This window comes from Numenius arquata, chromosome 9, assembly GCF_964106895.1.
Source record: "Numenius arquata chromosome 9, bNumArq3.hap1.1, whole genome shotgun sequence".
NCBI lineage: Eukaryota > Metazoa > Chordata > Aves > Charadriiformes > Scolopacidae > Numenius > Numenius arquata.
The window spans coordinates 42,201,178-42,226,249 of NC_133584.1; the positions used below are offsets into that span (position 1 = coordinate 42,201,178).

Here is a 25,072-nt window from a genome sequence, read left to right on the forward strand (position 1 = left end):
CAATTAATATATATGCTTAGAGAAGTCTGCTGATAGAAAAATATTTTTACTGGGGAAGTAAAATCACCTGTTAGGAGAGAAGTGAGCTATACTGGCAAAAATGAAGACTTTTAACTACTACTTCCCTAGGAGCTTTTATTGACACAGATAATGGTCATAGCCCTGCTTTCTCCCCACACAGGAGGAGAGCACAGATATACCTGCAAAAGGCTGTACATAAGCCTGGTCACAGTGTGTAACTGTCATAGCATTGCTTTTCTTCAGAAGGTGGCGTCTGAGATTTACAGCCATAGCTGTTTAGCAGAATGTTGTTAGAGGCAGAAGATGAGACCACAGCCTATTAAAATGGATACACTAAAAATGAGGGGATATTTCATCCTTACGTAAGGAAATGCATAGTCTGTAATTCAGGAGGGATTGGACTCCAGATTAGGACACCTAGGTTTAAATGTCTGCATGGGAACTATGTGTCAAAGGTGCCACGGAGTACTGGAGCTCTGGGGCCCATTAATTAAGAAGGCCAGCACCCTTCCAGGCCTCTGTGAAGCACTTTCAGCTCTCAGGTGTTATAATTAAACAATGGGAGTGTCTCACGAATATTCAGTTATTTTTGCCAACCCAGTACGGCCATCTTGCACGCCCTACGAACACTTCAAATGGCATAAAGTACTCAAGTACTTTTGCACTTTAAAAAGTACTCAAGAAAGCACATGGCTGCTATGTGGCTAAATGTCATATTTAGGTTTCTCCATGGCAAAAAAAAAAAGAATTTAAATTTTATTTTATTTTTTTTTCATGAAAACATTCCTATTAACAAAAATCTCTAGGTACCAATTGTCCCTTGAAGAACAGTTAAATTTTGTATCAGTATGTTCCTTTTAGAATTTAGTTATCTTTGTTGCAAGAATTTTTTCCTTCAAAATATAAATACTATGTAAATACTCCTTGAAAACAATCTCTCAGTAATCATATTGTACCTTTCAACTAAAGGTACAATAATTTCAAAATTTTAGTGACAGATCTCTATGAGTTAAATAGATGTTACAGCATTACGAAGAACACTAAACTGAAATACGGACACTATTACTGATATTTTACTGAAGGTCAGAAACTTAAATCCACACGTGGACATCTGCACAAATGGTTGGGGCTTTTATATCTGCCGCTTCCTAAAGCCTACGGAGCTGCAGGCTGTGTAATACACTTGACCACTGAGGTAGCACCTCAGGCCATGGGCAGAATCCCTTCCTGGTAGGTACCATACAAACACTGAGTAGAAAAATAGCTCTGAACCTAAACAATAAACAGGAACTATGTGCACAAAGTATGGAGAGGTTGCAGTGAGGGTAAGGCTTTTGAGTTAAGCTACAAATGATTGACAAAGAAAGAATCAAAGGAAATAGTTACAGGCAAGAGAAGAAAGAAAAAGTACACTTTTCACCTCTATCTCTAGAACTGACTACAAACCAAGGTCAGGTTGGTTTAGTTAACTAAAAGGTACAGAAGTTCAACTGAGGTCTGCCTGGAGAAGGGTGACAAATTAGGCACATGGGCTTGACATATTTGAAGTAATAGAATTTTATATTAGTGATTATATAATAAGAAATTTGCTCTGGCATTTCAGTCGTGTTCAGGCTGAGATTCCCACCTCAAGTTCCAAGAACACCCTGGCTTCCTCATAAGTTAATATCTAAAATGGCAGCAAGATTTATCCCTAACAGACTGGCCACCTTCTCTTCCTTAATCTCTTAAAAGCTATGAAAATTGTCATCACTGAAGTTCTCTTATTTTTGCTAAGTTTATGAAAAATTTGGCTTTATATTTCTTTTGTCAAATATTTGTATTCCATTAGTTCTAATTAATCTGCTGTATTCTACATTTTGTTTTGAGCGAACATTTGCATTACTAAATGCGTAAAAGTACTTTGCTTCTATGGAACTAGTTCATTAAGTTTGTTAGTTTCATGCTTTGATGTTTGGGAATCAACAATGTGTTAGACATCTCTGAAAATCAGGGGGATTCAGATGTGTATTACAATCTATCCTGAGGTAATTTGTCCAGAGTCAATAAGACAGTAGCAGATTACAGTTATTGTGATGCACAATTTTTTCCCTAAACTTTTCTGTGTATTATAGATTCAGATTCAGGTGTCTACCTGCAAGGATTTGCATTCAGAAAATCATGTGTCTTGATTTCCAGTTATCTACAAACAGATATAGGAAGAAAATTTTTGGAAGTAGTAATGAAATTCAAAAGGAACAGAGAAATGCCATGAGAAAAAGCTGTATTTCAAATCTTGCTAACCTAATTTAAACAAAAAAGCATATGTGAAAAATATAAGCCACAGTTACTCACCTACGATGAGTAAGGAAACTACCACTGACATGTCCTGAGCCATCACATCCCGGGGTTGGACATGACATTCCTTCCGTCTTCACTGACTTCCAAGAGAACTGTGAGCCATTTAGGTACCCATCCTTTTGCCTTTTGGCAGCTAGAGGACACCCTGATGCACTGCGATGGGATGCATATTTTCCAGTTATATGACCCTGACCATCACAACCAGGAACTGGACATCTGGATAGCAGATAGATGAGATAAACTTTATTGTCTTGCCATCATATACCTGGTAGCCTCTACAACAAAGTCAAAATAAACCCGACATGAAAAGAAAAGAACAATCATGCACTGTGGTCTTAAAAATAGTCAAGCTACCCTGTAGTGGGTAAAATTACATGAAAAACTTTACTAATACGAAAAAAAAAAAAACGTTCTTTGATAAACTGTAAGGAGGCTAGCCAGTAGATGAAGTCACAGCTGTTGATATTGTGCAATTGCAACAAAAGGACTGAGATATGTATTTGAATTGCAGGTGTTCATTACAGCAAATATCACACTGGAATTGAAATGTTGACTACTGAGCTCCACTCAGCAGGGAAATTGCCCATAAAAACTCTATAAGCATAAAATCCTACTTAGTATAATCCTTGGTACATTTTATTTATGTGTATGGAATCTAAAGAAGACTTGTCTGAAGTAATGAAAATGTTAGGTATAAACAGTTAGGTCTGAAGTGATCATAGCACCTAATCAGAAATGCTGAGCCTTAGCCGCTCTCTGAATAGGAGAGATTATAACAAACTATGTGCTACAGTCTAGAGAGATCAATGAAGGCAGTTCTGTATTCATCTGATGGTTTTCCTTACTTGGGAATTCCCCCATACCCCGTATACTTCTAGAAAACAAATAACCAGAGTTAGAAGGAACAGGTTAGGATCTTCAAAGTGAAATGTTTCAAGAAAATAATGTTTTTTTCAGTATGCTGCTACGTAACACATGTCAAAACAAGGCCGGTTACTTCACTGTTTGTGCTACACTAAAATACTTCTGCAACTCTCCACTGAGGATCCAGTCCTGAATGGCCTAAGCAGTCACAAATCACACTGAGTACAGTGGCCACTCATATCAGAGCACCTTGCAAGAAGAAACCAAGACCTATAGGTAGGCATTCGTTCCTCTTGCCAACTAGAGAAAGCCAGATTTGTTGCAGCAATCTCATATAAACACTCAATTCTCTGTTGCCATAACTCCTTTATTTAGCATGTATGGTTTGTCTATAGCATGCAAACTTGTTTAAGGGGATTTTTAGAATATACAGATCTGGGTAATTTTTTAATTTCATGTGAAAAACTTATTTAAAACTGTTTGTAAATTATAGAAGATTGTGTCTTTAGCTGAATATTGTATCCTTTGCAGAATAAATCAGCACAGATCCTTCATTTGCAGTTTGCTCATAGAAATCAGTGTGGCCATCTGCTCTTGGATAACTATCACACAATAACATTTATGCCTTAATAAAAAGCTGAAGAAATACATGACCTTATAAAACACAGAAAGGCCCTTTGACAATATTTGTTCTCACCTAATTGGCTCTTGGTCTTCTTTGTCTTCCTTGCTTTGTGCTATCCTGATTCCACTTTTCTTTGCTCGCGGACAGCCTGAAAGACTGAGTGAAAGAAAACATTTTAAAATGCAATTTCTCATTCTTGGGTACGGTTTACTAGGGATACGCTTTCTATCTGAAAACCTGGCAGAATAGGTAATCCTGTCCAGTTTCCAAAATCAAAGCTCAAGTGGTTTAAATACGGAGAGCCGCAGTGTGCAACCGCGAGGGGGAATCCGTGTATCTCAGTTGACGATGCAGGCCAGGACTGCAGGCACCGTGCAGCCCACACGCACGGGCAGTCCCCGAGGAGCCAGGGAAAGCAGCTCTTAAACTCTCTGCCTAATAATCCCTCCAGCTGACTCAGCAGCACCAGTGACAGCTTTAAGAGGAAAAGAAGCCAGTGTTTCAGGACTGAGAGATATTATGTCCTCTGTATGTCTGAGAGGGAAGGAAGAACAGGCTCAAAAACCAGGAGTCTTTGGATCTCTTCGTAGGACTAAAGATTTCCCTAGGGAGCACATAAGAAACACTATCAAACCTTCTCAATCGTCATGTAAGAATCCTATAGAACTGGTGAATAAAACCACGGCAGAGCTCACAGCTGTACAATGCCTTCCTGAGAAAGAGTTTAAGTGCTCAGAACTCACCCAGACAAAAGGATTTGGTAGAGACAGAGTTATATGCAAGGCTAAGCAATGTTACATTTAAATACACACTGAGAATGTTTTTAACTACACAAGATGGAAAAGCGGTATCTATTCCAACATTTTATAAGCTCAGCTTGCTCTTTGCATATGAAGAATTCATAATAGAAACCAGTTAGTAGACTTAACAATGACTTTAATAGATATTTAAATATTTTTTTAAGTAGCTGCTATCCAAGGACACAAATATGTCTATGAAAAAATCATGCTTTGTGCTCTATTTAAATGTTACTTCCATCTCAACATTCAAATCCATCAGTAGAACACCAACTTCGAAAGTATTGAGATAAGAGACAAAATAGTGTCACCAAAGAAAAATTTCCATAGAGAAAGAAATAAAATAGAAGATTAAATTTTTGGTTTCGACATGACAAAAGGTACTTCAGTGCTGTACAGTATGTCCTGTCTTCAGGAGGAAGAGACAGAAACAGGGGTAGCAAAATTTTCAGTTGTTTTGTCTTGTCAAGACCAGTGAGGACTGGGAGGAACAAGCAGAGAAAAGGGTGAAGCAATCACAGACAGAATTCTGTGTCAGTAAATGAAAAATATACAAAAATAGAGCTTACATGCTAAAACGTCATAAATAAGTCTTTTAAAGAAAGGGAGGAATTTAGCGCCGGATATTGGACAGTGTATTACCTAGCAACTTGTAGTGAGGTGGCATGGCTACATCTGTAGTGGTAAATGGAAGAGACCTAGACCAGCAAGCTCACATCTGTCCAGCTAAACGCTCGTTCTCTGTACAGCAGGACAGCGACACCCATAATGCTTATAGAGAATTATCTGGACCCATGCTGAGCTCTAAATCACCTCTGAGAATTGCCTGGGAAAGTTTCAGTGGCCCAGGGTCAGTAACATGGCAGGGGACATGCTAACAATTTAATAGGGTAGGCATCTGTGCTCTGATGCCTGGACCTGTGCTCTCATCCCACTTCATTTTCTAGTTTAAATGCAGCTGACCATTTTCCTTTTTAAAGCAAGCTGCTGTTTATTCCAACTTGCACAGCGCACTCCAAAGTACCGTAGTTCCCTGTCTACAAACTAAACCTCAGAAAGCCTATGCCATTTAAAAAAAGTTTTCTTTGAAAATAATAGTATCACAATCTGTAAGAAGGCAGAGGCAGAAGGAATAAGAGTCTGAGGGATTTAGAATAAGAGGAAGCAGGCTCTGGGGCAAGGGGACAGTCCAGGAACAGGTTGGTTCATTGCCCCCCATATAACCTGGGCTGCAGAAAGTGAAGGGGAGAGGACAGGAGTTACATATATCCCCAGCTTATCTGTGACACTAATCGTACCCCCGCGTGAGAATAATCAGGTTTTGCATCTGAAAACTAAATAGTTAATAGAAATGTCTCAGAAAGCAGTACTTTTTATAGTAGGTGTACAGATGGGTATGCTTGTACATGATGACATTTTCATAACAAAATCTGAATGAAGAATTTCTGCCTTGACTAATGATTTAATGCTTTCCACATATTCAATCAATTTAATTATCACCTACTTATTGGTATTTTGGTGCATCATCTTTTTGCAATAGATCTTTCTATTCTGGCACTATGATTTATTAGAAAATTCTCAGACCTTTCAGGTCCTCTAAACAGACATTTCCAACAGACAGCTTCTGAGGTTATGATTAATTCATTTTTCCTTTGACAGCAGATTCACCAAGAAAACATATGCCAAGGATGAGCCTTTGCTTTGATTTTTTTTATCCTATAATAACCAAAAGCTATTATAAAGTAAACACATTATTTCATTTTTATATCAGTTTAATTCCTTATATATGAAGATAAAAGACAACAAGGGAAATTCAGCACCGGTATATGCTGATATAACTTCTCGCATACATTCAATGGGTGTGTGGAACTGCAGAGAGTTATGGCACAGTTAAATCTGCCTTCATGTGTGCTTGCTGTTGAGCAGCCATTTTAAATACAGATGATACCAAGGCATCTTGGCAGCCATTTGAGAGAAGTTTGTCATTCCTTTCCTTCTGAAACTGAAAGGGTTGTAAGTGATGATATCAAATACAAACAAAAATGCTAACAACTCAGATGCAAGCAGAGGTAAATGCTAATTTTCAGTATGGGACTTAGAAGGCTTAACTGTGAACATCCTGTAGGTTCTTTCATACTAAACAGCTCCAGATTTAGGCTATTGGTTTGCTGCCCTTTTAAAGAGCACGTATTTTTCGAGCCTCACCACCTTAGAAATGGCCTCGACAGAAATCATGACCTGAACAGTGCGGGGCTGGCTCCATGTAAATGTCACAGGTGTCCTGGGGGCATTGGTGGCTTTAAGCAAAGAAGACATTACTCCTTCAGTGTCAGTGCCCCCATACCCACAGGCAGCCAAGGACAAAGGGCTGCTGGAGGCCTTTTGGAAGAGAAACGAAGGAGTTATGTGGTCAATACAGAGATGGTGGTGTTTCAAAACTCTATGTTAAAACACAATGGACCCAACAAATTCTGTATCACTTAGTTTTGCAGAATTACTATTTAAATGCTGCAGAATCAAGTGAAAACCTGGTCCAGCACTCATTTGCAAAATTACACGAATTTACAGATGAAAGTAGGTAACACCATCCAGCTCATAGTCCAGCCCCACAGTGGCCAGGAGACAATGCCCAGGAAAGGGTTTAGAAAATGAGCAGACGTGTTGGTTCTCCCTGGCTAACCTTGCTTGCTTTTAGGTTTCTTGTTTGTGACACTGTGCCTTCTGCATCTTCACTGTCCTGCCTGTTTCTGGTAAAATAAATGACCAAATATATAAACAGCTTCCTGAAATAGCACAGTCGGGGCACAGCTACACCAGGCATATTGCTGGAAGAGGTGTGAGCTGATAAATCCACACATAGTTAAATGTAGTTCTAAATTTGACCTTAAATTCCTTTGAAAGTGTGATTTAATCTCTTACATCATATAAGTGGTTTTAAAATGTTTACATCTTCTCCTTTATAATGTTATTTGTACTTTTGATGTTTAACTGTGCATTACAGAAATTCTTATTGATATCTTTCATTTTTACAGCATGTAAAGGTATGGCGCATTCCCAATCTCTGTTATTTATGTTTTGACTTTAAACTGTTTGTTGCTTTTATTGGGAATACATTTAAACTAGGAATTTGTGCATTGACTAGTTATAGCCAATTGTAAAGCTATAGGGACTTGGTGAAGCAAGCAAATATCCAGAATCAACAGTACTACTACGCATGGGAGTAAAGAGCCTTTGTTAAAAAAGGAGAGGTGGGCTACACTACTATTCTTTGATTAAACAGTGGATAGCTATTTACAAAATACGATGCAGCTCTTCTCTACTGATTTATAGTTCTCAAATAGCTACAGGGGAATTGCTAATTACACAGCATTTGTAACACTACCTCTACAGTGATACTGCTGTTAATCATTTTGGGGTTACCAACAATACCCTAATTACTAAATGTGAAGCTTTCTTTGGCCCTTGATAAGGATCACAGTTACAGTTTAGGCAGTTAAGGTAACAGCTTTCATTCAAAATTTTCTCTTTATCTTCTTCTGGCTTGACACAGTTATGTACAATGTGTTGCGATTTAAAAACAAGCCAAGCTTTATTGTGAAATGTACTAACAAGACTGGTGCATATTAGATGACTTTTACCCTCTGATTAAAGCCGTTAGGGTTACATCTGGGAGAGGAGGTAAAGAGCTGGGTCCAATTCTGCATTTCAAGAAAAAAAGGGAGTCTGGAAGAGACTGACAAGAACAATCAGGAAACACGATTTTTTTGTGAAAAAAAAATGAAGGAATGGGACTTGAGTCCGAAAAAGGTAAGACTGTGAAGAGAAGAGTTAAGTCATTCCAAATGTAAAGCAGCAGAAACTTATGAATGGTGAATTGCTTCCCTGGGCTAATAGAGAAGGTAAGAAAACCTGGATTCATTTTCTACAAAGATTTTGCTAGATATTAGCAAAAATCTTCCTACCTACTTGGGTAGCGAGCCATGCTGAAACTGCAAAATGTTATTCATCGGTGATAAATAGAATGAGTTAGACCAACCGATGTCTATGTACAGCACTCAGTCCTCTCTCAGTATTGAGAGAGGGAAGAGAGGTCTGTTGAGGTCCCTTCTAGCCCTTCGGTTGTTGGATTTAAGGATCAAAACCTCTTTACATACCTTCGATGTGAAGCATAATTTCCAGTAATATGCCCAGAGCCATCACACCCAGGGGTGGGACACCTAGAATGATAATGGAAAAGATATGGAACAGTGTTACTGACTGGAAAGATATAACTGCCCATTAAAAATTATTCATTGGCCCAGTCCTTGTTTCCACAGGTGCCAGCCCTGGGGATCTCTAGCCGTTGCTAAACCTGAGCTTAATTCCACACCGGGGACAAACATACTTTTTTCATTCATAAAATGTTTTTGTTTGCTACTCCTCACCTGCCCGCTCAAATGCTTTCTGGATATCTCTAGTACCAGCAGATTAGCGGAGATTTCCAGTAGCAGCCTGCCATTCCCACATCACCAGGAACGAGTAGGGTTGACAGCAAATGGAATATCCCCATGGTGTGTTCTTAGGTAATGCCTAACATTACAGTGAGCCATTTTGTTTTCCATCAGAGCTATTGCTCTAATCCCACCGCATGGTGTCACGAGGTCGCACCATGGAGGTACCCCTCCACCTCTCCATGAAGTGAAGGAGATGCCTTAGCAAAAGGCAATGTGTAGATGGGGAAGTAATGCTGGCCTCTCACAGAGAAATGGTAACCCACCCAAACACTCCCAAACACCAAGCTACAGCACCAGATAGAGAAATCGCTGATACAGCCATCAGTGGAATGTCTAATGACTGAACGACATTAGAGTCATCAAAGAAAATGGATGGGTTTTTCTACATTGCAAAGATGATTGAGATCACCACAGAATAAGCTAAATTATAATGCTAAGTAAAATCATTAGCTGGTATTTGAACTGCTATGCTAAATCACAGAAAAGACAAAGGAAGAATTAATTATATTCATTTTACTGAACAGACAAATGCTATGTGAATTCCAAAAAGTCACTTTTCTTGAGCCTGAGTTTTGAATTTTAGCCATGCTTTAGAGATTCATTTGAAGAAAGCATTCAAATTCAAAAAACCATGTGAACAAATTCAGATGTTGCATTCTGAAACATAAGATTTCCGTAACATTGAATTCTTTCACTATTTGAATGCAGAGTTCATGCAGACTCTGGCTTTCACCATTTAGTTGCATGTATGCTTTCCTCAAAGATGGTCCATACTGGTAAACTTTTGCTTCATAAAGGTTTCTGCAGAGACTTGAAAGTTTCTTAAAATCAGGATTAAGCAACCCAGAATTCAGTGCAATGGGGCTGTCACGTTCCATTAAGCTGAATTTTAGTCCTTTAAAGCCAGTAAGCATTACCTACTTCTAAGGAGCTCAGCAGAACCAAACTTCAAACATGATTAATGCAAACTTGAAAGAGATAAATTAAACTGGAATTTGTTAAAGGGTGTTCTCATATGGTCTTCATCCGGACCAGCTGAGTTATTGATGAAAAACCATTAAAAGATGGTAGCACTTCCAGGATGTAAGCTGGTAAAACCTCTGGGGTTCATTACATCACTGAAGTTTCTCTTCTACATAACAAGCAGTTTGTGTGCTTTGGACAAGAAGTCAAAAACCCACATCCTTTAGGACTATTCTTCTTTTCTCTTGCTTTAAGATTTTGCAGAGGATCACATATAAGACCATGATCTTGGCTAGAAGGTATAAGTAGTACTGTGATTCTTAATATCTTAAAGACCAATATATAGGGTGACATCATATATTAATTTTTTTGCTTGTAGAAAGATAAAAAGACTAATTTTTGCATAGTTTCTTCTGACAAAAATTAGGTAAAAATACAGCCCTTGGTGAAGAAGTCATAGCTCAGTCTGCATGGCCCTTACCATTCATTCTGTGCTGTGGCTGCTCATGGCTAGCACAAACTTTGGCTACTACTTTAAGTCAAAAAAAAAAATGGTTAGGGCATCTTATATAAAGAGTCTTAAATTTTAAATCTAAATATTCTAAATATCTAAATATTTAGATGTTCTCAGTATTTATTTTTATTTTGTGGCAAATGTTTTGAGATCTGAAGAGAGACAATCTCTTTTTTCATGTGTTTTTTTAATGCTAGGTATCTTCATTGATCTACAATGCTTATTTCCTACTTCCATCAAGACCAGCTGCATCACTAAAGCCTGACTGAAGCCTCCAAAGATGTTGAATTAAAAGATATTGGAATAAAAATGAATTCAAGGAATTGGCTAAATTTTGGCTCTAAATATCCATGGCATTTAAATGAATAAAGGCGAACAAGCAGCAATGAGACTGTTCTTCTGCAGTCTGCCTGAGGTACTGCAAGGATTCCTTCTTTATGAACCCATGCTATTTGAAATCAGCATTTTCCTCTACAGGCTTTTCAATCCTTTTCAGAATAAGCTATTATCAAAAATTCACAATGGTTTTTCTCATCTTTTCCAAGACTTTCGCTACAGGCTGACATGATTAATAGTGTCTTAACAAACAGGATTTATAAGATGCACCAGTATATCCAATCAATAAGTCCTAAAATTAGACCATTACACCTCAACCATCTGGACAGTCTTACACAATTTAAAAACTAGCTTATTTCTGCGTCATTTAAAAAAAATATCTTAAAGAACTGAAGCTAAAGAAGAAATCATTCTGCTGTAAATTAAACTGAGAACTTTCACAAAGCACTCCGTACAGTTCACATCAGTTTAAAATCATACTTTTGATTAAACCAGAAGAGATTTTTTTATGTGGGCGAGGATTTTAGAAAGACCTTTCAGATTTTGATTTTGGCACTATAATATTTGTTTTCAAGTCTCATAAGTTTATATTGACCTAAATGTAACAGATTAAATGAGAGTTTAGTGCAGTTGATAAGAACATTTTAAAACCTTGGAACTTTTCTATTTACTGGTGTTCCCATCCTATGGGAGGTGTTTATAACCACTGTGAATAGGATGCAATTATAGAGCAGTCTTTTCAACTATAAAGTTATTCCAATATTTATTTGCTATCCTAAGCAGATTAGGTAAGGAGACAATTACAAGCCCTTGTACCACTGGAATGGTGAGTCTCAGTTTTCAGAATGTCTGATCATACACAGGACTTGCACATACTCTACTATTTTACTATCAATCAGCTACTACCTATATGTATTTGACTTAACCTTATCTACATGCAACTATGCCAAAAAAATATTTGTACAGGTGCTTATAAGAGGCAAATGGTGTGAAACCGTTTGATAATATCAGAGTAAGTGGAAAATGAGATACACAGTTGCCTCACTTACTTAAAGTGACTGTTATTTGGCAGGATCAGAAGCTTATTTGTAGGTTCTACATAATAGCTTATTGCAGCAAAGGAAATATTTCAGTACTGTAAAGAGTGAGGTGACAAAAGGAACTCACCCTGTAAAGACCGAGGTTTCAGAACATATCACACTAGCACTTCACATAAATTCAGGGTATCCAGCAAAATAAAAGAGCTTGTCAGTGAAGGGGAACATCTTGATGTCCCATTCATTTCATAGAACATCCCAGAGAAGCTTTTTTGGGAACATAAGCATAAGCAGAAAGCAGGCCAGGCAGCAGAACAGCAACAGCTGTGGCAGCTGGATTCAGAATTGGGCTTACATTCACTAGCAGGAATGAAAACCAGGTGAGAGCCAAACAGAGAACTATATTTAAGCCCTACTACCCATTCTTCACTGGGCAAAGGACCTTCAGACTTTAAGTGCTCAGCAATTAAAAAAGACTTTCGGCAGCTTGAAGAAACTTCCTGGGGCTGGGGAAGAAATGGCTGCAAAGCCCAGATGGGTTCTGGGAGGTTTTTTCCAAATGCCAATGGTTAAAAGTCTAGCTGCAACACAGCTTGGAAGAAAAACTAGCTCACATTAGCATAGCAGACTACAAATAAGATTCACATTTAAACCTATATTCCCAGGCTTTTATCTAGCTCTACAGGAGTTACATAAGCTTACACGTATCTTATATATTTAGATAATATAGATAATATATAGCTCAGCTAGTGTGAGACCACTAGGATGTTACACAAAGGCACCAAGACAGAATTGAAGTAGTTTTGTCCTCATTATTGTGTATAGCTTTGGTTGACTTACCTTTAAAACTTATTTTAAAGCATAAATTATCTCTAAAACATACTGATACAACAAAGATACAGTAATCTGCAATATAGTGTAAACTTTGTTGTGTTTTTTTTAACTTTTAGAGATATTACCACAAAATTACAACAGCTGTTTGGAACCAGAAGGATTGCACTTCCCCGGGGAGGAGGCAGAGCTCATGGAATTTTTTTCAGTGCACACAGTCTGACCACAGCTTGGTGCCCGGGCTCAGGCTTGGGCTCAGGATCCCTCTCTCTCAGAAACCCTCAGTTGAGATTCAACACCACAGTGAATTCTATTTCCATCTCAGTCAAATCTTGTCTTTAAGGTTTAACCACTTTGTATGTACAAATCCAAATGGAAACCTTGGATCTACAATTATACAAGCTCAAATTCAGCATACCATGCAAACAAAAGTTGGGTCATTGTAACACATGGCTGCATTTTTCGCTAAGTAGGGTGATAACGTTTACCTTAATCATCAGAGACAGTTTCAGCAGCTGTAGCCTATATAACTTCTTCTCTTCTCTCTGTCTCTTGCCCTTTCAATCGCCCTTAGCCCCTTCTATGCCCTGCACCAAGCCCTCTCCCTCTGCACACTTTCAGCCTCACTGCCCTTACCTCTACAGCCTGGTTTTCACTAAGGAAAGGGCATGTTATTAAGCTAGGCTGTAGTTTTCACATGAATTGGCAGGTTTGTACATTGTCTGTGGACTTTTTTTAGCTATCACGCTTGGGGGATCAGTAATAGCACTCATTGGACACTCTAGAAATAAAGAAATAATAATGGTCACTAATAAATGTGAAGAGCATTGCTAATTCTCATTATGGCAAACTGCTTCGACATTTTATTTTTGTGCTGAGGAAATTTGCTCCCAAGGAACTGAATTAAGCCATTAATTTATCTCACACTGGCCATGCCAAGAGCCATCAGACAGTAATCCTTTCTGGGAGCCACCAAACTATACTGGGATTCAATTGCATCAGGTTGCTACAAAATACCATTCGTGATCTGTTATTAGTAACCCGGTGCACCAGATCTAAAGAATGATTTTACTTTTACTGTTTAGTTTACAGCACTCAGCAACTACTACATTGTGGATCCAATCTTCCCTTGTGTACATAAATGAAAACACATATAAACAATATAGTCTACCAGACAGAATATGCATCCTATAAATTACTAAATAAATAATTAAAGCAGATGTAGCTAGCAACCCAAAAGAAAAATCACACTGAACTGAATGGGGGAGTAAACCAGTAAGTTTGCAAAAATTCAGAATGGTTCTTCAGAATGTTCCACACTGCAAAAGAACTGAGATTTAATAGAAATTTATATCTTTCCTATAGTTTTATTTTGACCATGCTGTCAATCTCTATAGCAGAGGTGTGATTTTCTGTTGAAGGTTCAGAAAGGTTAGAGAAATATAATTGTTTCCTGTGGGATTTTTTCTTAGCCGAATGTAGGATTTTTTATTGTCTGGTGGTTTCCATGTATTTGAGATTCTGTTTTATTTGACTGAATCACTAAGAATGGAATTCATAGGTTGGGAGGCTGGAAGACAGAGACAATAATACTTTGCATTTCTATCTTTCATCTGAAGATCTGAAAGTATTTTACACACATTAATGGATAAAATCTCACACTACTGCTTTGAAAAAGGGAAGAATTTGGCTGAGGAAAACTGGGGCATAGAGAGGCTAAACAACATTACACAGAAGAGGGCTAGAAGCAGAGATTCTTATTCACTGCTCTGTTTGCATCTATAAAGCCGTATGTCTTCTGAATCTACACGTAGATTCATAAACAAAAAATTGTGGGATTTTTTTTCTAGTCAGGTAGTCCAGAAACAAAGCGTTACAAAAGTAAACCTGTAAAGATACTGTGTTTGCAGTTCACTGAATTGAGTATGTGAGGAAGGAGAAAAAAATGGGGAGTGAGCAAGAAAGGGAAGAAGCTTTGTCAAATTAAGAAATGGAGTTTCCTGTAAGGTATGGTAAGTTTATTGTATGTCTATGTCTCTATGAATTTGAGTGCTTCCCAAAAAACAACAAGTTTGCAGCTCTTGAAAAACAAGTCCCCTTTTAAACTATTTACAAGGCCAAAAGAAAGAACAAGGTTTCCTCCAGTTCCTTCTTATGCCTCTCACCACTGACCTGCAGGGAGTACTCCAGGGCGATAAAAAGAGATCATAAACAGAGCTGTGTGTTCCCCAGCGGAGATTTTTTGGCCACGGGTGTGTCTGTAACAGTCAGGGTTGTGGTTATTGTTATGAAAACACCTATTTAGCAGGAACTGGACAGAAACCAGCAACTCATTTTGCCTTTACCTTTCTGAGCAGTCAGAGCAATGCCTCCCAGCCATTAGCGTTCTAGCCAGCTCTGTGAAAGCAATCTGGATGCGTAAATCTCTAAATCCTATTTTCAGTCCCAGGTATTTCGATAGGTTGTCAAACTCTAATTAAGTATGTGAAGTGGGAATGCTGCTGATCTTTTTCCTCATGAAGACAAAGAAGAAAAGCTGTTTTCTGCTCTAATTCCAGTGGGAACAGAGATGATTTTCCACTTCTACCCGTTTGTCTTTTATTGTCTATTTTTTTACCATAGCATTTGACTTGAGTTCCTAAAGTGTTGATTCTTTCGATACCTAGACAAAACCCTCTACCTAGACAACCTATCTGTGAATTTGCAATGAAAAACTTGTTTTACTAGGATGGATTTATTTTCTCTTATTTTCCCTCAGTGAAGCTGCAAATATCCATACTTCTTCACTCTTTATTTTACTCCTTCTGTTTTCTTTCCTAATGCCTCTCTCTCTCTCTCTCTCTCTCCCCATTTTCAATCTCTTATCCTTTTTCCTACAGAGCAGCAAGAGCCTCCATTTGCTGTTACCCCATGGTTTGCTTTCCATCCATATTTCTCTGCAGTGTTTATCTTCCACGTTCTACTGCTTCCTTTTCCAGATCCTTTTCCTTTCTCATTGTCTCTTGTCACTTTTAAATTTTCTCTCTCTCCCTTTTACTTCTTTTTTCTCTGTCCCGTTTGGCTGATATCTTCATTCTCTGTTCCTCCCTCATCCTTTCCTCCTTTCATGCTCTCTAATAACCTTGAAGTCGACAGTTCTTTCTTCTTTCCTCCTCTTTGCTGTTTCTTTCCATTATCTCTTCTTTCATCACCCTTCTTGTCCTCCTGCTCTTTTCCCGCAGCTGATTTTATCTTCCCCTTAGTCTGCATTGCTTGTGGTCCTCTCATATTGCTGAGATGACTGGGTACACATTGCATCCTTGTGCCAGGGGAGAAAACGCTGTGTGTTGTGAAACCTTAACATAGAATTTTTTGGCTGCCAAGACACAATGAGTCATTTTAAGTATCTTGCACTCCTTTACTTTCATTAAAGTCCTTGTAAGCTTTATCACTGGCTTCAAAAGCAGCAGAACCAGCACTAGGTGGGCACTTCTGAAAATTGAATTCAGAGCTCATTTGAAGCTCATGTGAATTGGTTCAAGAAGCAACATAAACTCTGTGGGACAGGTATGCAATTAATGAATATTTCAGTGGATTTTGAGTCTATGGTTTCTGGTTCAAGGCTAAACTTACATTCTAGTCCTCACAAATATACCTACAAAAGCATTTGAAGTCAGACCCTTATAAATATCAAAGGTTCATAAAGATGCGTTGTAAGCCAAAAATAAAAAAGAAGTTAAATTTAGATTCATATGTTAATTATTTCCCTGCATTCAGCCTAACTAGGAGTACTTAATCAAACAAATTTAGTTTTAGCGAACATGCTAAATATTACTTTTTCATATGTAAAATACTGCTAACATTTCTTACTTCGCAGAATGCTACTGACACAACAGTCCTCATTGGAGGTAACAGGAACATTTAAAACCCAAACCCACAGCAGATATAAAGGAAGAGGATTTGAGGAAATAATAAGAGCCAGCAAAAAAACGTAATTGTGGTGGAATGGCAAATGAGTGAATTCAGGAAAATCTTCTCTCTTGTCAGTTGCTTTTTGGCATTGGATCCAGTGCAGTTCCAGTAGGAAGGGGCAAGAGATCAGGGGATCCAGGCAAGGATCACTCCTGGTGGGGCATTACTGAGCCCTCTCAGAAGATACTGGGAGAAATGCAGGTTGGAGAGAAGTATAGAATGGAAGGATTTGTTGTTACCACTTTCACTGTACAGTCTTTCTGTCCATGAGGGAATGATGCCAGGCCTATGGAGCTAGTCCAGGCATGAGACTAAACTAATTTCGGCTCAGAGGCTTCATGGAGTAACTTCAGTCTCTTCTACCTCTGCTGAGAGATTGCTCTGTCTCTCTCTTTGCCTCTAGAAATCCCCAGCAATTGAATGGTTCTAAACTGGGGATGGCTGAGTGCATAGTCTTCTCCTTAGGTAAAATTTAATTAATTCCCTGACTCTCTGCACGTAGAATTTTTCTGTCCTTAGCTGCTAGTATTAACTGTATTGCATTCCTGCATTTTTTTTAACTTTGTGGGGGTGAGAAAGAACATGATATGTTTTTTAATTACACTGAAATCCATTTTCCAATAAGCAGACTGAAACGCATCATGCTGGCATTTAAAGTATTGCTGTACACTCGAATGCACAGATACACACGATGTGTTTAAATTAATTATATCGCTTTTGAAAAAAATATTCATGTGCCTTCAGTAACCACCTCTGCATGCTGCCTGTTCTGCTAGCAGTCAGGACTTCCCAGCTTCCCAGGAGCAAATGCCATGACGTGCTGCCCGCTGTTCTCACATCTAGCACCAGCATATACCGCCTAACATGCCAGTTGCCAAAGGCATGGTATGTGCCTAATGTGAAATAGCTTCTGTGCACTACCCAGGGGGTGCGCCGTGCACAGAAGCTGCCAGGGGGAAGCTGTGAATCAGCTTGCTCCCTGGGCACCTTGCCCACGCTTTCTCTCCTGCCAGCATTGCCTGCCTTGGAGGCAGCACCGGCCAGCTGCAGATCCCTCCCCCCCCGCAGCAGAGAGCACTTCCTGGCACCAGGGATGAATCAGTTCCAACATATGCACATTCAAATGTTCATTTCCAAACACCTCAGCCTTTGGAAAAAAAAGCTTCATTTTTATAGTGAAGGAATAAGATAAAATGATCAAGGCATGGAGAAAAAGGCAGGAGAAGATAGCCTGAAGAGAGCATGCCTTACAGCTAGGAGCAAAGTGAGTTCTCTGTCTCCTAATAGCATTGCTACAAGCATATGCTTGAAAAAACCCACAACCACATGGCCTTTTTTTCAGTAATTTTGGGCAGATGCATTTGTTTCTGAAGAAGAGTGTCTTATTCCTGGTTGTTCTATTCAAATGGGAACCACTCAGTCTCTCAGGACTGTCTGCCACACAGCCACTGCACAGCAAGATTGGTCCGGTCAGGGTTTGCAAAACAGCCAGTGACAAGATTTCTCTTGTTCCCTGTATGTGAAAGTGGGTCCAAGAGAAGCACTTGAAGGCAGTAGCACAGGCATAGCATTTTGGTATTCTTCACCTTAAAAGGAGTCTTCAAAAGCTCTTACAACTGGCCTAACTTTTCTGTTTCTGATGTAAATGGAAGTTTTAGCACAAAATTAAATTAAAAGTAGGTCAAATGCTGAGTACTTTGAAAAATGCACTCTTCAAAGTAGGAAGTTTTCCTCATAAGAGATTTACATTTTGGTTAGGTCAGTAGCCTGCTGGTTGCCTTGAACACCTTAAAATTATCAATAGCATAATTCTTGAATTGTCTCTATGTCACTGCTTCTTTCATGTTCTGCTCTTTTATACTTTGTATACCTTCTCCCAGGTAAAGCAATTACCAACAGGTCTGGTGGGCACAGCAGTATGACCTTGAATCTGTCACTTACCAAGACATTCCTGGAGGTTTAGGATGACTTCAAAATCTACAAATCTGGAAGACTCAAAACGGTCAGCACCTCCTCAAGAAATGCTGAGATATGCTATCAGATTAGAACTGCTAAAAGCAGAGGAAACAAATTAGCAACTGTCACATAGTCTGTGTCCTTAACAATCCACTAAAGTCATTGGGAAGAGAATGGACACAACCCAGAATTAGCCATTCCTTAGTTATTGTTTTTATCCATTTTTGATTTGAATAGAACTGTTCAACTTGAGCACGCACAAATACTTGGTCAAGAGAAGGACTCCAGAAGATCACAGGAATGGAGACAGTTGGATCAAATGTAAGGTGGAAAGGAAAGGCTGAGTGGGAAGGATGGAAAGAGCGTGAAGAAAGTCCAATTTATATGGCCTCTTTCAGAACAGTGTATCAAATATTAGTATGAAAGACTAAGCCTACAAAATAGGTGGTAATATTTCTAGCCCTGTATAATTAAGAAAGAAGCAGAACTCCTGTCTCTAATGAGTGTCCTCTCAGTCTAGCATTATGGCAAAGCCATAAATGAATAGGACTGTAAACACCTTTGAGTTATATAGGAAATATATCATGGGCAGCATGAAGGCTCAGAAGTTTGCAAAAAAAAAACACATTAAAATAATCCAAATGACAGAAAATGTAATGGGCTGGAATTTTCTTCATTATTAATAGCTTGTTTCTTACTCTCCTGTTTCAAAAGAGTCATTAAAAAGATGATTTTCAGTGCACATTCAGAAAGGTAAGATAAAGTAAACGTAATAGCTCGGTGTAAAATGTGTTTAGGTGACTAACTGCATCTTAAGGCCGAGAGGTATGTTTTCTTCCACTTGCAGTCGCTGCACCGGGCCCATTAGCAGCCTTGAGAAGTTCCTACACTGGATGGACTTTTAAATCTCTTCTGAATATGTTTCTATCTGAAAATATGCACCATCCAATAACAGGGACAGGTTAACATTTGGACAAAGGGAGCAAACTCCCAAGAGTTTCACTTTTCCAGACAGATAAAGCTGAGATACTACTTTCTATTTTGGGGGTGAAGAGTCAACAGCAAAAGAGTAAAATCTTTCAGTTTTTGTTTCATGAAAACAAGCAGCTTTTTCGCTCTAGGCCTAAAAACATTTGTCAGAAGCCCAAATGAGGAAATGTGAAAATACTGAGTGTGAATTATATCAGACTGTGAGAGGCAGTCTGGTCTAGTAAGAAGGCTAATGAACAGTACAGCTAAGGGAAATCCAGCTTTGTTACTGGTTTTCTGTGTGAGTTTATACTAATTTTTGAGCAATTCTCAGACATGCTCTAATTTTTGGTGCAATTGCCTGAGACGCATGCTCCATCTACGCTGTCTTTTAAGTATAACCTCACCATTTATGTGAATTTACCTCAGGCCTGCAATCTTAAGCAAGACTTAATTAATACTGAAGGGAAAAAAGTTCTTACGGCGAGTCCAGTCAAGAACCTATCTACAAGGAGGAGAGGCCGGGCATGACCACAGCTATGCCCACTCCTACAAATACTCCATCCTACTGCCTTGAGGCAGTCTCAGAAGGTAGACAGTGGGTAGACAAATCAGCCCTAAGGAACTAATGCTCAGGAGGGCACAATGTTTTTAGTATTTTAGTCTCTTCCCAGTGCTCTGAGAACTACAAACGCTAAGCTGCAAGTTTGCATTGCTGCAAGACATTGCAGGATGGTTTTGGGCCTGGAACACTTGGTATGTGAGGCTGAGAGAGCTGGCTTGTTCATTCTTATGAAGAAAAGTGTAAGAAACAATCTTATTTATGTCTATGAATACCAAACAGGATGGTGTGGTGAAGACATAGCAAAAGGTTTCTCAGAGCTGCACAGATGAAGAACAAGAGGCAATGGGGACAAGGTTCAGCATGGAAAGCCCATTTCATTATAAAGGAAAAAAAATTACCATCAGTCTGGTCAAATGCTGGAACAGGTTGTGGGAATTCTAACCTTAGAGATCATCAAAACTTATCTGAACAAGAACCTGAGCAACCTGCTCCAACTGGATTTGGTCTGAGTAAGAGTTTGGACATTTGGAGGTCCGTGCCTACATGGTCTTTCAATTCTGTAGTATGTCTTAAAAGCTGTATCAGAGACCAGATGTTTAATCTCCTACTGGCAGTACAGATGCAACCTTTCCTTACAGGTTCATTTCCAGAAAGATTAAGCAACTATCATTCTACTTGACTGCCATTCCTTCTTGAAAGTTGAAGTCCAACCATCAGCCAATTTCTTACCACAGTTGTATATATTTGAAATATCTGCATATTTCTTTGCATTTGTATATGTTCTTTTCAATATTTGAAAATGTTGTCTTTAAAGTCCAGTTTGCAGAGCTAATAAATGCTCAGAAATTCTCAATAAGGTAGATAAAGCGGATCCCACCAAACGTCCTGATCAGCAAGGGGGACTGTCTGCCTGAGATAATACTCCCAGTTCCTACTCTGGGCATCCATCTGCCTCTGCTTCAGTGTTTCCTGTCCCTCCTGAAAGGATGTTGCAGCTGTCTGGGTAGCAGTAAAAGAAACAATGGAGCTTTTAGTACGGTATTCAATAACCTGAAATTGGTGCCATTTCACCCTAACCTGTCAGACTGTATGAGGCAGTTTGCACATTATGTGAACAAAGGAGACATCCCTTCAGTGAGGGCAGGAAGCTCTGATAAGACCATTAAAACTGTTCCAAGCTAAACTATTTCTTCTTGTGCTGGAATCTGAGACTGTACTGAACAGCACTTAAGTAATAATTCCAGCTTCATAAGACTGTTCCAAGTTATCATTAAGTAGAGTACTTGAAAATGAATTGTGCTTTTTATTGCCACGGGATATGCTCTGGTGTCTTTTCTTACTTGGCTCTCCTTATGTTCTCCTTAAAGGTAACAAAGGCATAAAGCCCACACTTTTCTACAGCTTCCCCTTCTGCAACTCCCATAAGATTAGGCAGTGCAAGCTTGGTGCATACCGTAAACATTTCATGAAAGAGCCACTTTAATTTTGCAGTCTAACAGCCTGCAGGAATAGTTTCCAGAAGAGCTGCACAGAGCGCTGGAGAGGTCGGAGGTTACACACAGGGATAAATGGCTGTGCAGCACAACGGCACTGTGCAACTGCACACTGCGGTGCAGAAAGCTGCTCGCTCGCCCAGAAACACTTTGCTCACGGTCGGGAATGCAGGCAGAGAGAGAAAGTGTTCATGCTCCATTATACCTTAGGGCTCAGAGCTCTCACGCACTGCAAAATTAGAAAACCAGCCTTGAGTGAGAGGCGAACAACTTTGTCTTACATCATTTTTACAAGAAACAGGTTTCCCTCTGTTTTTTTAAAGCAATAAACTTCTTTTCCAAAATCACTTCTTGTTTTTGTGTGCTCATAGCCAAATATCCCTGAGCATCTATCTACTGCTCCTTACTCTGATTTCTAATTCACTCGGTTAGCGTTGATACAGATCTCATCTAAACATTGATTAATACTTTTCTCTTTCCAGGCTGGCAAAGAGGAACCATAACTTTCCATTTTCAGAGTGAATTTTTACATCCTGTATTCAAACTCTGACAAAATATTTTTTAAAAATCACTGCCCTCACAAAAATTCCTGCTAATTAAATGCCCCCTGATGAGAATTTGGGAGAATAATATGCAAGGCAGGAACACAGCTGAAACACAAATTCTGTGTTTTGATTAGCTCAGAGGTTGTGATTCTCAGCTATACACAACACGGAAGAAGAGCATCTGATTAACCTCCTGGCATGACCTAGGAGTAGGCAGAATTCCAGCCTTGACACCCATTCAGTCATAGGAAAACCATTAACTTTAAGATGAATATAGCATCTCAAGAAGGTTAAATGAAAGACTGTGGATGAGGTTAGCCAGCAAACAGCATTTTACAGAAATGTCTCCCATAGTTTGCCACCTCCCAGTACTCATTATTGTGGACTACATCTCTTACACAGATTTTAATCCACTGGCAATGTCTTTAGGAACTGTCATATTTCCCTTTTGTACAGTGAGGGAAATCTGTAAGAAAAAAAATTTTTCTTTGGCTAAATATCTTACTCACTACATTTAATTTTGAATGGAAAGTATTTTCATTGACATGAACACACAGAAAAAAGGTTTTCTTGGCCTTAAAGTCAATCCCACTACCATGAAATAACAGCTTTTAAACTTTAGGATGGAATAAAATTATTTTTGAGATCATTCTTGATTATATGAGACTTTATGTGAAGATATAAAACCCATTTGGTCTGTTGTACAATAACATTCTCAAATTTTTTTGCAAAACTTGGAGATATGTGGTCCTGACATGTTTACTTATTACCCATTTGTGAATCAGGAGCGTTTACTCTGGGTTCAGCAAACACCAAAATTTATAAAAAGGGAACTGAAATCAGGTAAACTACAGTTAAAACACTGTATTCGAGGTACAAGTTTTGCATACAAACTGGTAGACAACTACCTCCCATATGCATTAAATATTATTTATTTTTAATTTACAGGGGTTTATTATATCAAATAGAGGTCAAACAAAAGTTAAAGAACTTCCTTACCAATATTTGACTCATTAATACCTTAAAAATACCTTTTTCTTGTAAAACAAGTAATGGTAGGACTCTGTCTATGACATTATCAACCTAAAACTGGTTTTGTCAAGTGTAGGGAGTGCAAATTCTGGTCATAGGATTATGCATGGAATTTGGCCTTGTAATATTGTTCCAACTCCATTAAAAACATGCTGCTCAGGGAAAGCTTTTCACAGTTACAGAACATAATCTCAGATCCAAAGCCAGCTAAAGACAGTGGAAGGTTTTCCATTGACTCAAGAGGACTTTGCATCAGGTCTCAGGAAAGACTTAGAGCCATTGAAGGTCTTTTTCTGTGAATGGGAGTGTTGAGGATTAAACCTTAGCCGGCTTAAAAAAATAAAGGAAAAACAAAATTTCTTAATAATTCCATTCTTCCAGATTCTTCACACTGAAGTCACAACAGGTGTATTGGGTGTTACTGAAAACCAAGGCCCTTGCCCCTCCTCCATTACACCTATACTTATGGAACATACTTACGCTTTCCTGACAGATGTTTCTTGATTAGTGCATCAGAAGAAAACAAATCACCACCTACAATGGTTCCTGGAGAAGCCTTGAGGAGAAACCCATAATCTATAATTTTTTTTAATTATTCAGTTCTTTTCATATCAATTTTTATGATTTCCCTTTTTTCCCCCCTAATTTGTTTATAACTCTTATTCATGGGGAACAAACCCAGTGATTTATCTCTGCAATGTCCAGCATACCCAACATTTACAGCTTTTAAATTCAAACTTATTTGTAAAATGCACAGAAGTTATAATAGCAGATACTGAATCCACTCTCTTTTAAAGAGTTACCCTGGTATTTAAACTAAAAATATGCAAATATTTGTAAGAAATAATCAAGATGTTTTTTCATTTTTGTATCTGTTGTTTGATATCATGTCTAACTCGTGGCTGAATTATAGATTCAGATCATATAGTCAAAAAGGAAATTACATGTTGTTTACCTATTAAACTCTGAATTCAGCACTCAGTAGACTGCATTTAACACAGGATCCTTTTAGTTCTTTCAGCTATCATCAGTTTATACAAGCAAACAAAAAATCCACAAGCTCATAGTCTTAAAAGCAAAGCGAATAAGTAGTGATTTTCTACTAAGTCTACTTTAACATGCTTTTTGTGTGGATTATGTGTTCAAGAAAAGTGCCAGACTCACTGGCCTGGAAAAAGTAGTTCTCTACCTGTAAAAAAAAAAAAAAAAGAAGAAGAAAAAAAAAAGAAAGAAAACAAAAGAAAGACTATGGGTTGGTTTTCTTATAAACTGTGTCTGCATGATTTGATTCCTTTCCTACTTAATACAGAAGAAAAGTGCTCCAGTATCTAGTCTCTTTTGAATAAATTATATTTATAGCTCTTTTAAGCTGATCATATGCTTTCATTATGATGTCTCCATTAATTCGCAGTCTGAAAATTTGGAAACTAGATTCTGTTCATCTGTGTACTGGTAACTCTGAAGCCTGAAGATGGCATTTTAAATAGCACTCTGATTGACTACTTTACAGCTGATCATTTTAATGAAACTATGTAAATAGTATAATTCTGGAAACTGCATCTTAAATATAATTTATTTAGATTTAATTTTTTCAAGGGTCTGTCTTTTTTTCCCTTTTTACCACAGTCCAAAAAATAATAGATAACAACAGTAATGTGCTTATACTGTAGTCCTCCTCTGCCTCCTTTTTACTACAGAAAACAGATACTGTAGGAGCTGAGTGCAGTGTAAGCACAGTCA

At 38.4% G+C, this 25,072-nt stretch overlaps 1 protein-coding gene across 4 annotated transcripts in view; it reads right to left on the reverse strand.

The window, feature by feature from the left end:
• The window catches only part of MYT1L (myelin transcription factor 1 like), a 124,802-nt gene that overhangs the window by 21,016 nt on the left and 78,714 nt on the right, over window positions 1-25,072 (reverse strand). For all 4 annotated transcript variants that reach the window (XM_074154134.1, XM_074154133.1, XM_074154132.1 and 1 more), the window contains exons 14-16: window positions 8,802-8,864; window positions 3,923-4,006; window positions 2,356-2,577 (exon numbers count right to left, since the gene is read on the reverse strand). In XM_074154134.1, the coding sequence (XP_074010235.1) occupies window positions 2,356-2,577; window positions 3,923-4,006; window positions 8,802-8,864 (369 nt within the window). The remainder of the gene's footprint in view (window positions 1-2,355; window positions 2,578-3,922; window positions 4,007-8,801; window positions 8,865-25,072) is intronic.